This window comes from Durio zibethinus, chromosome 11 (genome assembly GCF_047325235.1).
Source record: "Durio zibethinus cultivar Kanyao isolate XHJ-2024 chromosome 11, ASM4732523v1, whole genome shotgun sequence".
NCBI lineage: Eukaryota > Viridiplantae > Streptophyta > Magnoliopsida > Malvales > Malvaceae > Durio > Durio zibethinus.
In genome coordinates this window covers 27,591,719-27,605,396 of record NC_143172.1, presented here as the reverse complement: position 1 = coordinate 27,605,396, position 13,678 = coordinate 27,591,719, and the positions used below count along the sequence as shown (strand labels likewise).

Below are 13,678 nucleotides of genomic sequence, written 5' to 3'. Positions count from 1 at the left end.
ATTACTGCATGTTTTTAGAACATTTTCCTTTCATTTAGCTCCATACTTCATTCCTGCCAATAAATAAGTAAACAGTTTTAGATTTGTTGGAAAAAATGACGGCCATGAAAGCCTTGTAAGAGTTAATCACAACTCTCATGCATGACAAAGAGATGCTGATGAAGAATTTAAATTGTTATGGATTTTATCATGGAGCTTTGTTGGTGGATCACGCCCTTTGATTTTTCTTTTAAAGCAAATGAATATAAATATAATTAAATCATAAAAAATATAAGCAATTTCAATTCGTCACACAAAGCATTGGATGCTCCAAATTCAGGACCACCACCACTGACTCACATTCTTTTATTATTACTCCACCTTTTAAAAAATGTACAGTATAGACAACTTGATGCTTCTTTGCTCCAACTTTTCGGTGAAAATAACTTAAATGAAAGCATCCGAAATTATTGATACCATAAAATTAAAATGGATAGGAAAGAGGATCAATTCTTTTGTCAAATTAGCAATCCTAAAATATTTATGGTTAATCTTTATTGAGAGATGAAAAGAAATTTATACCAGTTTAGTACTATATATAAAGCATGTTTGACTAAAATTGATGGTGATTGTGGTTGGGTGTGAAAGGCGAGTGGATGGTAAAGAACTGTGAGGGTGGCTGGCGAATGGGGTCACTCTCTGACGCTGGCCATGTGAGTTATTGAGCTAAACTTTCCAAACCAACGGAAAAAAGTAAAGTTGAGTTTCTTTTTGCTGTGTTTTGCATTTGCTTTCCATCTGGCCAAAGTCCAATGAGAGAGATGGGCGGCCATCATGGAAATTTGACAATCACGAGCGACGACCAAAATCCAAGTAATTAAGAATTAAACAATGCCTACAAATACAATATTCGTATAGTGTATATCACTAAGTTACGCATCGAAATAGCTTTTTATGATGAGATATGTATGGTTTCTTGTTGAAACGTACCTGTCCACAACCACTAATAAATATCCGACGACAAAAATTCATCCAAAATCCTATATATAAGTATAATTCAATATTTAAATATAAATCCTCTCTCTTTTCATAAGTATATTATTCATTCATTATTAAATTTTGTTTAAAAATTAATCAAAATTTAATATCCCATGACAAAAATTCAATCAATTAATGATAAAATTAAATATTTAATTATATAATACTCCTATAATAATAGCTATTAAGTTTTAGTATTTATCCCTGCGGTTGGTTTCTAGATCTTAAATAGAATCTAAATAAATTATTTTAAGAAATTCTTGAATAAAATATTTAAATGTCTGCCGCATTCTCATTAATTAGTATAATTCTTCCGATAAAAGATGCAGGTCCCATGCATCTTCTTGGGTTCACCTTTCGCATACAAACAATTTCATTAAAAATACAAAGAATAACATATTTATACGGAATGGGTATTTATCTATAATTTAAATAAAACCATGGAATAAGTAGATAAAAAATAACAGTAACTAAATAAAAAATGCTTAATTTAAAAATTCTTGAATCAAATATTTTTTTTAAAAAAATTATCCATTAAGTTAAATAAAGATATATTGAATGTGACAATACCGAAAATTATATACTCCTATGTATATATCTATATTAAATGTGAGGCAAAGAGCGGAATGTATGCTAAAAGAGAACGCTAAAGTTGGATTGGCCAAGAAGTAAAATATATAAAATAACTATAAGAGCATATGCAATATTACTACAAAATGTATTATTTTAATTGCAAAACTCACGTATCGCTATGGAGTTTTTAAATAAGATATAAAGGTTTTGGTTTACAACTATAATTTCTTTCCCTTTCTTTATATGGGTTATATTCATCTCATGTATAAAAAAAAAAAAAAATTAGAGACACAAATTTTGACGCAGTTGCACCTTTCATATATATATATACACACACACACACACAAACACACACATATAACACGTTTCAGGAATGGAGATGATTAAGAAGAGCCAAAAAAATTGCTACTCAATTTGGCAAGATACAACACACTTTTCCTGATTGTGTTCTTCACAGCTTTGCTTACTTTCTTGCCTTCAAATTCATCCGTGCATGTGAACTCATCCGTCAAGGCGGCGCTAACCCAAGTCCTTATGTTAGCTATTTCCGAGCCTTGCTGTAAACCGGCCATTGCCTTCAAGGATTTCTCGAGCTTGTTGATGGCATCAACTGTAGTTTAGCACAATCACGGATGGTTTCTTTCTCGGAAGTACTTAATCCCTTCATTTTTTATACTGATTCTATTGGTGAAGATGCATTATATGCGCCGTTTAGAGTACGGACAAGGAAATGTCGCAAAGCTTCTGGGGATCGGTTTTGATGGTGGATGCATAGGGGGAAAGAGCTTTGTTGCAATCTTTGGGGTATCTGGTTGAATTGCAGGCGGCTTTGATGAAATTTTTGTAAGTTTTGGTAGATGTTTTGTTAGTAGTAGCTGCTGAGACAAGGCCTGACTTAGCATTTATATCATAAACATACTAACTAGCTAGCTAATACTGAGCCACTAGCACTAATTACACAAGGTATATATAAAAGGTGATATTATTCTCATTCTCAGCTGCTCTTTCTTTGCCTTTCTAAGCTTCTTCATCTTGAATACTTAAATTCACTTGAACATCGGCGCATGTTCTAACCACAATTCCAGTGCGCCCCTTTTTAACAATTCTAATTTGCTATTTGACAAAGTCTTGCTTGACCACTTTACAATCTCTCGAAGCTCTCCCCGTCCATTCTTAAAAGACCTCAACAAAGTATAATATAATAATCATGCAGTATCCAAAATCAATGCATATTTATAAATTCTATAAATATATATATATATATAGTTCACCACCTTATCAACACATTCTATGTGAGAATGACGGACACACTTTCACCTCTAGTGATAAGCATCCTTCATCGGTTACTTACTTGGCCGATTAACTTCCAATCGAAAAGCAAATTAATAGTCATGTGAGAACTACACTCTTAATCTTCAATTGAAAGCAAATTTCTACATCATATGGGATTTTATACTTTAACATATTCTTTTATGAAAAAAGTATCAAGAAGTTAATAATTTCTCAAATATGTATTCTATTTTTTTTATATAATAAGGGATGAGATTCGAACTAATTTTTTGAGTAAGAAAGAATGTAAGCTAATAATCAACCAACCATTGAATTGAACCAAATATTTGGATATATTTTTATTAATTTATAACCTTATTTTTAAGTAATATTAAGAGAAATGACACATCCAAAATTGAAATTTATATCCTAAGTATAAGATGATATATTTATGTAAAATTGTAAAATTGTCTATTTGGCTCTTATAGTACTAAAAAATTATCGATATAACATCTGTAACTTATCAATGACAAAATGGCTGAGAAATACATCGTGTCATAATTTATTTGTATGATTAAAAAAAAAAGGAAATCTGTAATTGGAACATATTAAAGAGGTTTTTGTTAAAATTTTTGTAGATAAATGGGAATGATTATCACTATATATATAACATCTTCTCAAGATAAAAGTTGAGAAATTTTCCATGTGAAGGCGCAGGCAAGCCATGTGCCTACCGTACCATATGAAATCAACGCACGTGTCATGTTCAACAATCAGAGTTAGACCATTCAAAAAGTGAAACTATTTGAAGATGGTACGGAGATTTCACATGTCTTTGGATTAGATGATGCGTGAAAAGGTGCAGAAGCAAACGCTTATTTGGTGGAAGATACTACCATTCTTTAATTATTAATTAATTTGATGGAATCAGCTAATCAGATATTTTATGCCACTTTTAAAAGTTAATTTTTTAAAAATAAATAGTTTACATGAATCAGTATATGAGAGAGAGAGAGAGAGAGAGAGAAAGTATATATGTAATTAAGAAGAAATTGACATAATCACTAATATATATTTATATATAAATGCTATCAACTAATTTCAATTTACAAGACTCATGATGTTGATGGAATGGAAATTTACATGTTTTTTTTTTTAAGATTAAGTGGAGATAAGACGGACAATAGCAATTAACAAGCAGGACAAAGTAAAACTTTCCTCCACGTCCAACTATGTCTAACGCATACACATGCACATTGATTTTCCCCTAATTTTTCTTACTTGGAGTCCAATTTCACCAGAGGGCGGAAAAGGAGATCACTAATTGGAGAGTCTATTGATGAAGGCCAATGCATTGCTGGCTAATTGAGCAACTCTGCCAATATTACTCCTAATAGTATCTTTGATTTTGCCATTCATTGCTTTCGCTTCAATCCCATCCATGCATGTACGCTCAATTGTCAAAGCAGCTCTAACCCAAGTCTGTATATTGCTCATTTTCTTCTCGAAGTCAGGGCCCTGTACATCCTTCATTGCTGCCAATGATTGTTAGAGCTTATCTACTGAGTCTCTTATGGTCTCCACACAATCTGTAATAGCGACAGCTTCTCCAGGCTTTAATCCATGCTCTTTGGACAACTTTAATACCATGTTTGATGTTGATTCCGCACCCTTCAGACTCATGGAGAGAGCAGCATTGGCGAGTTCCCTTGCGCTTGTCTGGATGGTGCTAGCGTAAGCTGAGAGAGTCTGGTAACATGTCTCGGATACATGGTCACCTTACAGGAAGTTCTAACAAAATCAACATTGGATCTCGATTGGGGTTCTAGCCTAGCAGCCAAGAAAGGATTTGTAATGCAGAAGAATGTAAATGTGACAATGGCTGTAAAGGCATGGAATTGGAAGTAGGGTAGCTTTGAAATTGTCAAAGATTTCATTGTAGTAGTATAGAAGCTCAATTACTTCAATCGATGTCGATAGAATGGAGAGACAGTGGTCCTTATATATATATAGGCAAGTGTCCAAAAGTGGCTGTAAATGCGGTTGGGAGGGGCAGGTAGGGGTGAGCTCCTTCAATTATTGAATTGCAAAAAGGAAATCCAGCCGTCTAGGAATCAAGAGAGAGGATAGGAACGTATGGGTGATTCATACATTTATTAAAAAATGTAAAAATTTTTTCCAGGAAATTAGAAAAAGATACTAGCAGTTGCAGACTGGCAATTCCCCCCCCCCCCCCCCCCCCACCCCGATAAGTTCTTAACCAAATAAGATGATCAATGCTACATTAGTTTTTTCAATTTCGCTTTTTGTTCTTTGTTAGTATTTTTTTTATATAAAAAAATCATACTATACCTTTTAAGTAAGCCGAATTTTTCACGTGAGATGAGATTCATGGAGAGAGAGAGAGAGAGAGCACCTATAATTGCGAGTTTTTGTAGAGAAAATTAATAAATTTGGGAACGTCACATCAATAATGATTCATGAGTCATGACAACTATATGTATAGATAGGAAGCAAAGGAGGCGGAGCCAAAGAACAAGGATGGTTTACCATTTGAAGCCGTGGGGGGGGGGGGGGGGGGGGTCAATTAGTATTTGGTTGTCTGCAATCTGTGAATTAACACAGCTATAGAATTTCACCCACGCTCCTGAGTGGGTGTTAAAGAAAGAAAAGGTCGTCCAAATGAACAATAAGGAAATTAAAGAGAAAAGTTTTGTAACTTAGACATTCTCATCTAGCTAGCCAGGTAACTACACTTTTTATCTTATTTGAAGTACTTGTTTGTTTTTTTTTTTAATTTTAATAATTAGCCCACAAGGCATGACTCGCGCAATTAAATAGTCTAGCTTTTACTAGCAAATAGACGACAAAGTGAGGACAACAGTGTCGGGTAGGGCTGTAAACGAGCCGAGCCGAGCCGAGTAGTGAGAAGCTCGAGCTCGAACTCGACTCACAACTCGGGGCTCGATACTCGGCTCGAGCTCGATCGAGTTTTATTTTTCAAGCTCGAGCTCGATTCGTGATCGAATTCGAGCTACTCGAGCTCGCTCGATTAAGCTCGATTAATATGTAAAAATAAGCTCGATTTGTATACTCGACAAGAGTTCGATTATTCATGCTCGAACTCGAACTCGAACTCGGATTCGAAATATTTTTTTAATTAAAAAAAATAAAAATATATTTAAATATAAAAGCTCGATTAGGCTCGCGAGCTACTCGAGTCAGATATAAGAATACTCGAATTCGGCTCGATCGATAAGTCGAGCTACTCGAGCTCGAGCTCGACTCGACAATAATCGAACCGAATTCGAGTTTTTTTCGAATCGAACCCGAGTAGCTTGCGAGTACTAATGTATCATTTACACCCCTAGTGTCGGGCAAGCGTTACAATGGGGCCTTGCTCCAGAAAAATACCTCCCTGCTCCATTCCATTTGCACACCCTTTCCTTTTCATTAATCTCAGCCTTAATTTTCCATTTCTTCACAAAAATTTCGATTCAAACAGTACTAAAGGTCCCAGCGCCTTGCGGGCAAAATTGTCTATCAAACCCTTGATGCAATATCACTATTGAAATTACGAAAAGTTGTCATTCTCTAAAGACGTTTTTCACATGCATATATATATATATATATATATGTCTTCATGATTTTTGATTTAGTTCATATTATAAGAAGGACTTGACACCTAATTAATTAAATATATATAAATGAATATATTCCTTAATATGCTAGGTAGCTAGACTACTTTAATAGTTAATTTCTTTAGTAATTTTAAGAATAGGGGCGATTTTCATATCATATCATAAGAAGCATCCGATGTAAAGTAAAAAATGAATCAATAAGACGCAATCAGTTTCCAAGATATTAATTACAAAACCGGGAAGAAGCTTTTTTTATGGAACATCTGTCATGTTCAAAATCAAGCTACAGTGAAAACGGTTTTTAATGGCACTGGAAAATAGACATGTATTTTCTACCAACAAAAATGTTATTTCATTTTCCATTTTATTTTGTCCCCATAAAAGATTAGCATTCGGATAGAAACAGTCTCCTAATTTAAATAATTGAATGACCTTACGTCTAGATTCAGTTTTCAATTAACGTCTCACTAAAATTAGGATACAATATTCTAAATCTAACGAAGATTTACATATTACCTACAATCCAAGAAACCTGGGAAATCCTTTTGACCAAAGTGATGTTAATCTTGAAATCCGGTAAACTGCAAAGGAAAGAGAAAGTTCAACCAATCACCACTACCATAATAGTCTGGATAATGATCTCCTAATTGTCTCATGCATGAAGCCCACTCGATGGGTCGCAAAAGGATGATGTGGATATATTGACGACTCAAGTGGCCAAATGGCCAAACAGGTGTGTAAACCCGGCAGCCAAAGCCTCTTCCTTTGGCTCTTACGACCCCACATGCATGCATTGAAGGTAAGCTGTTTCGATCTTTCCATTCCAAATACATTGATTTAATTAGTCTCTTAAATCAAAATTTGCTTACTTTCTTTGTGGGAACATCTTTTCATTTTCTCCCACTTGATTAGCCATTTGACAAGGAAAACTGGTGGGCCACTTAAAATTATTTTAGAGATGTTATGTTATTGGTGATAACCGCTAACAATGTGCTTTGTACAGATATTTTTCTGGTGTCTGCAAAAAATATCTTCAATAGATTACGATTGAGAAGAATCAAGACCTTTCTTTTGGATGTTTAGCTAAAAGGCAGTAAAGGGCCATATCTATCATGTCATTAACGAAACCTTCTTTTTTTTTTTTTTAACGGAATTTGTATTACCCTTGTCTGGTTGAACACAACATGCCTCTAATTATCTCCGATCACGGATTATAAGCAAGATTATTTGGTTCCCAAAAATGTCCTTTTTAAGGATGAAAGACTTACCCACATGGACGTGGGGTAACATTTTCTCTATAAATTTGAAGCGTTTCTCCTCCCATTTTCATCACATTCCAGTAGCTCTCCATAGTCCTAAGGAAAGAGAAAAGAAAAAGCTAGAGATATGGCAAGCTTATGCTCTGATCATTCTTTTAAATTCCTTCTCATTCTTCTTGCTCTTAATTCCTACATAAATTTTAGTTCAGCTGGTAGGCAAATTGCCCCACAAACCAACACCGAGTTCATCAGAACATCTTGTACTTCAACGAGTTACCCAAAACTTTGTTTTGAATCTCTCTCAACCCACGCTAGCTTGATCCAAACAAGCCCTCAGCTTCTAGCCCATGCAGCCCTAAATGTGACCCTTTCATCCGCCAAGTCGACCTCCGCCATGATGGTAACACTTTCCAAAAGCCATGGATTGCAACCTAGAGAGGTGGAAGCCATGCAAGATTGTGTGGAGGAACTGAGCGATACCATAGATGAGCTCAGAAAGTCAATTAGCGAGATGGATCAGATTAATGGCTCCAATTTCGGACTAATGATAAACGATATACAGACTTGGGTTAGCGCCGCTCTGACAGACGAGAGCACCTGCAGTGATGGGTTTGGAGGGAAAAACATGAACGGGAATGTGAAGACTGCTGTGAGAACCAAGATTGTAACAGTCGCTCATTTGACAAGCAATGCCTTGGCTTTGGTCAACAACTATGCTTCTCTTCATGGTTAGCTTAACCAAGAACAGGGAAAAGCGTATACGTATACTACTATATTGATTTCAGAAACGATGTACTAATTTCCTGTATGTGTAAAATATATATAAGCAAGCCTAGTCATAGATGTGGTTTTAAAGCAGGGATATACGTGACCTTGTTGTCACATAGTAGAATTTATGTGGCGCCTGATATTTAAAGATATATAGTGTGGGAGTGATCTAAATTTTGAGAGTTCGTAATTGTCTGTAATCTGTACAGATTATATTATAGTACGTTGCTTTCTGTAAAATAATAGTAGAAGTGTACGACTCTGGTTGAAGAGTTATCAAATTGATGAAGCCTATTCTGCAGTAGAGGATTTATTATGTATGTATATGTATATGTATATATTAATGTTAATGTTGACGGTTACATATACATAGATATGTGGTTTCTATTTCATGTGTTGGGGCACTTTTGTTTCAATCTTGTCGTGATTGTATTCTATAAAATATAACTATTCAAGTATTCACTTTCCACTTCCTAGCCATTGTTGGTCACCTCGTACCTAACTGGTCATGAGATAGCGACTACTATAATTTTTTGGTTTTTATTCATCAGATTATATATATTGATCTATGCAATTTTCTTCTTTTATTATCTCATTATTTTTGCCATTTTCTATATTAAGACTCAAAAATCTAAAAAAAAATAAAATTTGTAGACATTTATAAATGAATTGTTCAAAAAAAAACTGGCTAATTACCTATAGTCATCATTGTTAATTCAGTCAAAATTATAATATTTCTCAAAATACAATCCGAATTGCATAATTATAATATTTCGTTTTTTTTTTTTTTTTGGATAAAATTTTAATATCTGAATATATAAACCCAAGCCAAGCCCGAGAAAAGGCTGTGCGTGGTGGGCTCTAATTCTGAAGCATTCCTCCCATCCTCAGGAAAGTGACCATCGACATTACCCATTAGTCATTGGGTATTTAGATCCGTCCTCCCAACGATATGGAGAAAATTAACTAGCTGGTGAGTGGGAGATTGACTCAGAAAATACAAACTTATCGGCATTGGTAACGAAAGGATTAGGATATGGAGATTGACTCTTAATCAACTGCCACCAGAAAATTATTAGACTGATTTCAAAGATTTCAGACTTTTTTAAAATATGAAAAAGAAAAGTCAATAAATTGTACTTAACCTGGAAACAAGTACACTGATTCCAGCTTCCTTGATATCCCATCCGAATTCCTCAAAGCTACAACACATTCTCCAAGTTTTGAATGTTTGCTAAAACATAATTCCGGTAATAGGGAATTATAAAAGACATATGAATGTATGCCAATAATTATCTATGGCTATGACAAAAGGCAAAACTAAAGATCAGGGATGACAAAATCATCACACTTTGTAATGAACCATGCATTTCCTTTATTCCTCCAAAGGCACTGTTCAAACAAAAAATACACTTACCTTCAACTTACTTCTGCTTTCTTTAGCCACAAAAGTAGGCCTTTCTTTTTCATTTTATTCAATTCTCCTAATTGAAGTCAAGGGAGAAGATTGACCCATAACAACTTGAGCTTCTAAAACATTTTACCCTGAAGATGTGGGCTCTAGCGTTACACAATTAGAACAGGCTTACAGCATATGATGCAAAAGCTTGGTCAACTCCACGCCCATTTCACATCAAATGGTGCCCCAACCCACCACTCATGAGTTTCTAGCTTTATAAAATTGAATAATCATACATTATTCAAAAATTACATAATAAAATAAAAATAAATTTAATGCGTCAATTCTATTAAAATCCTCTTTATATATATATATAATTGGTTAGGAAACATGAAATTTGAACTTAAATTGAATTTGTTTTTGAGGTTTAGGGTATTTGATTGAATATTGTAAAGCATTTCATGTTTAAATATCAATAGATAAGACAAATTTACGAGACATTTCAAAAACCAAAGATGATGTCCATGTACCTAGCAAGTACAAAATATATCTCATTGAAGAACCTTTTCTATAGTAGTAGTATATTCTAAAATGTAATTACATGTTAGCACATGTTTCCCTGTTTGCTTCACTGAAAAATACTTATTTGCATGATCAAAAATACTTCTCAGACTTTGAGTTTTGACATTAGTCCTTCCCATGGATCGATCTAAACTTTTGATACTGGAACAATTGCTCATTCAAAATTAAAACTAATTGAAATATACCTATATCCTTCCTGCCTTGGTAGTTTTCTTCGAAATTTCTTAGATTGAATTGTAAAGTGAACAGTTTGCTTAACCTACAATTTTACAAAGCACATGGTGCCGCCAACTTTTGTGGTTGTGTGGACGCGAGTGAAAGTAGAATAATGGTTAATTCCTTTCAAGGCACTGTTGCTTCCAATTTACATGAGCTTAATAGACTTAACAAAGACACATAAAAGATAACTAATTCGTATCTCTTTGTGTAAGGAACATTTTCTAAATATCTGAAGTCCACTCAACCATTTGCTTAACAGCTATGATTTGCAGTTTGCAGCTAATTACTTGACAGTAGTCATTCGTTAGTTGGCAAGGAAATTAAATACAGCATGAGTTTCTTTTGCCATGTCAGAGTAGGACAAATTGAACAAAGGGAAACAAAGAAGAGCAAAATCTTTGAAATGGTCCTTAAAGGTGACACTAAGCAAGCTGAGTGACGAATTGAAGCAATCTCATATGACATTGTCACAGGTCAAAGTGTTATACAATCATTTTTGTTATCACCGACCTCAAAAATAATCTGGCATGGCAAACTAGAAAGTCCACGCAACTCCTTTTTCTTTTCACAATTCAAGGTTTAATTTTTCCTACAAAAACTTTGATTCTATGGTTTCCTTGGTCACCAATACTAATGTGTTATTTCCTGTTTACGTAAAGAATGATAATATAATGTCATGATTTAATAATACTGCATAATTAGCAAGCAAAGAAAACGTTAGTACATCTTCTTTTGTATCTTGCATTTGCAATTATTATGTCATTCTCTGTTTTGCAAACAATCCAGTCTATCAGCTCATGTCCATTCTCCTACATAAAGATACCCCTTACCCATACTTCCGAAGGATATGACCCTTTAATACTCAATCACCAAATCAAAGAAAGAAAAGGCACGTTCAGCATTGGCCATGGAGGTTAAGATATTGTTAATCTTTTTCATATCGTTCTCTTCAATTTTATCGGCCGCGCTCTCTGGGAATACTCGGAGCGATATAACATGGTGGTGTAACAAAACGCCTCATCCTGAACCATGCAAATATTTCATGGACCACGGTTCCCACCGTTTTGCTCCCAAACGCATAACTGAATTTCGGCAGATAATGGTTCGACTGGCCTTGGATCGAGCCATCATGGCCGGAAAGAATGTCCTGGAGTTTGGACAGAGTTGTGAGAACTGGCAACAGAAGGCGGCATGGAGAGATTGTCTCAAGCTCTTCGATAATACCATTCTTCAACTCAACCTTACTCTACGAGGCCTAGAGAGCAGGAGGAGGATGAGCTGCAGTGATTTCGATGCACAAACTTGGCTTAGCACAGCCCTGACCAATCTCCGAACATGCGAAGCAGGGTTCACGGATTTCAATGTTTCTGATTTTTTCACACCTGTGACATCCAATAACATATCCGAGCTGATTAGTAATAGCTTAGCTGTTAATGGGGTTTTCTTGCATAAGAGAAATCTTACAGAAGTCTTTCCTGGTTGGCTTTCAAGGAACGAAAGGCGGCTTCTGCTATCTTCATCGACAAAAGTGAAGGCACATCTTGTGGTGGCAAAGGATGGTTCGGGAAATTTTAGGACAGTTCAAGCTGCAATAGATGCTGCTGCAAAGAGAAAAAGGACTAGCAGGTTTATTATATATGTCAAAAGAGGTGTTTATAGGGAGAATATTGAGGTTTCCAACACTAACTCTAACATTATGCTGGTTGGTGATGGCATGAAACGTACCATAATCACGAGCAGCAGGAGTGTTAAAACAGGTTACACAACCTACAGCTCCGCTACTGTTGGTAAGAAAAATTTTCTCCCTCTCTTTTGTATTTGAGCAGTACTACTAATAATCATAATTGTAAGTAATTATAATGCAATCACACGCACACAGGCAGGAGGCCAAATCCTGGAACTCTCCTGGGGCAAATTTCAACCCCAGACTTTCCAGGGTCTCAACCTTTTTATGACTAACCATTTAGTACCTGACTGTAGGCATTGATGGCCCTGGCTTCATTGCTCGGGACATAACATTCAGCAACGCAGCAGGTCCAACAAAAGGCCAAGCAGTTGCCCTCCGCTCAGCATCGGATCTCTCGGTGTTCTACAGATGTGCCATCCAGGGATATCAAGACACCCTTATGGTACATTCACAGCGGCAATTCTACAGAGAATGTTACATCTATGGCACAATAGACATCATATTTGGCAATGCAGCAGTAGTCTTACAAAACTGCTCAATTTTTGTTAGAAGACCCTTAAAGGGACAGGCAAACATGATCACTGCACAAGGCCGTGATGACCCTTACCAGAACACTGGAATTGCAATCCATAATTCAAGAATTTTAGCTGCAAATGATCTTAAGCCAGTGGTTCGTGCATTTAGCACATACTTAGGGAGGCCTTGGCAGAAGTATTCTCGAACAGTTGTCCTCACAACTTATCTCGACAGCTTAGTTAGTCCTGAAGGATGGTCGAAATGGGGCAATTCCAACTTTGCTCTTGACACATTGTATTATGGGGAGTACAAGAATTATGGACCAGCTTCTTCAACTAAATGGAGGGTCAAATGGCGCGGTTTTCATGTAATAACTAGCCCGAGTGTAGCATCACTTTTCACTGTTAATAGCCTTATTGCTGGCAGGTCATGGCTGCCGGCAACCGGTGTGCCATTCACTTCTGGCCTCTAAAGATGTCCTATACATGTTCAGGGCAGAACTATCATTATTCATTATATTTATTTTTTATTTAATTTTTGTTCATTGTGAAAACATTCCTAATTATGTCAATAATATGTATTTGAATTTTTTTTGTTTGATACTATAATATATTAACATATGAATTTGGAAATTAAATAGCACCAGTAGAAATTTGGTACAGAATTTGTAACTCTCTAATCAATATAATCTGAGATAAGGTGGAGGATTTTGTCTAGACCAAAATTTGGGTAAAACATACGAGTAGAA

General features: G+C 35.4%; 2 protein-coding genes and 2 pseudogenes across 2 annotated transcripts; 2 read left to right on the top strand and 2 right to left on the bottom strand.

Moving 5' to 3' along the window:
* Window positions 1-1,908: 1,908 nt before the first annotated feature.
* LOC111290353 (pectinesterase inhibitor 4 pseudogene) lies at window positions 1,909-2,621 on the bottom strand (annotated as a pseudogene).
* Window positions 2,622-3,806: 1,185 nt separating this feature from the next.
* Window positions 3,807-4,796, bottom strand: LOC111290351 (21 kDa protein pseudogene; annotated as a pseudogene).
* Window positions 4,797-7,813: 3,017 nt separating this feature from the next.
* Window positions 7,814-8,989, top strand: LOC111290822 (Plant invertase/pectin methylesterase inhibitor superfamily protein). Its single transcript, XM_022882308.2, has one exon. The coding sequence runs from the start codon at window positions 7,887-7,889 to the stop codon at window positions 8,490-8,492; it is 606 nt and encodes a 201-aa protein (XP_022738043.2). The 5' UTR covers window positions 7,814-7,886; the 3' UTR covers window positions 8,493-8,989.
* Window positions 8,990-11,381: 2,392 nt separating this feature from the next.
* Window positions 11,382-13,464, top strand: LOC111290925 (putative pectinesterase/pectinesterase inhibitor 33). The gene is made up of 2 exons (XM_022882448.2): window positions 11,382-12,514; window positions 12,708-13,464. Exons 1-2 carry the CDS (start codon window positions 11,635-11,637, stop codon window positions 13,400-13,402), a joined length of 1,575 nt encoding a protein of 524 aa, XP_022738183.1. The 5' UTR covers window positions 11,382-11,634; the 3' UTR covers window positions 13,403-13,464.
* The last annotated feature ends 214 nt before the right edge of the window (window positions 13,465-13,678 follow it).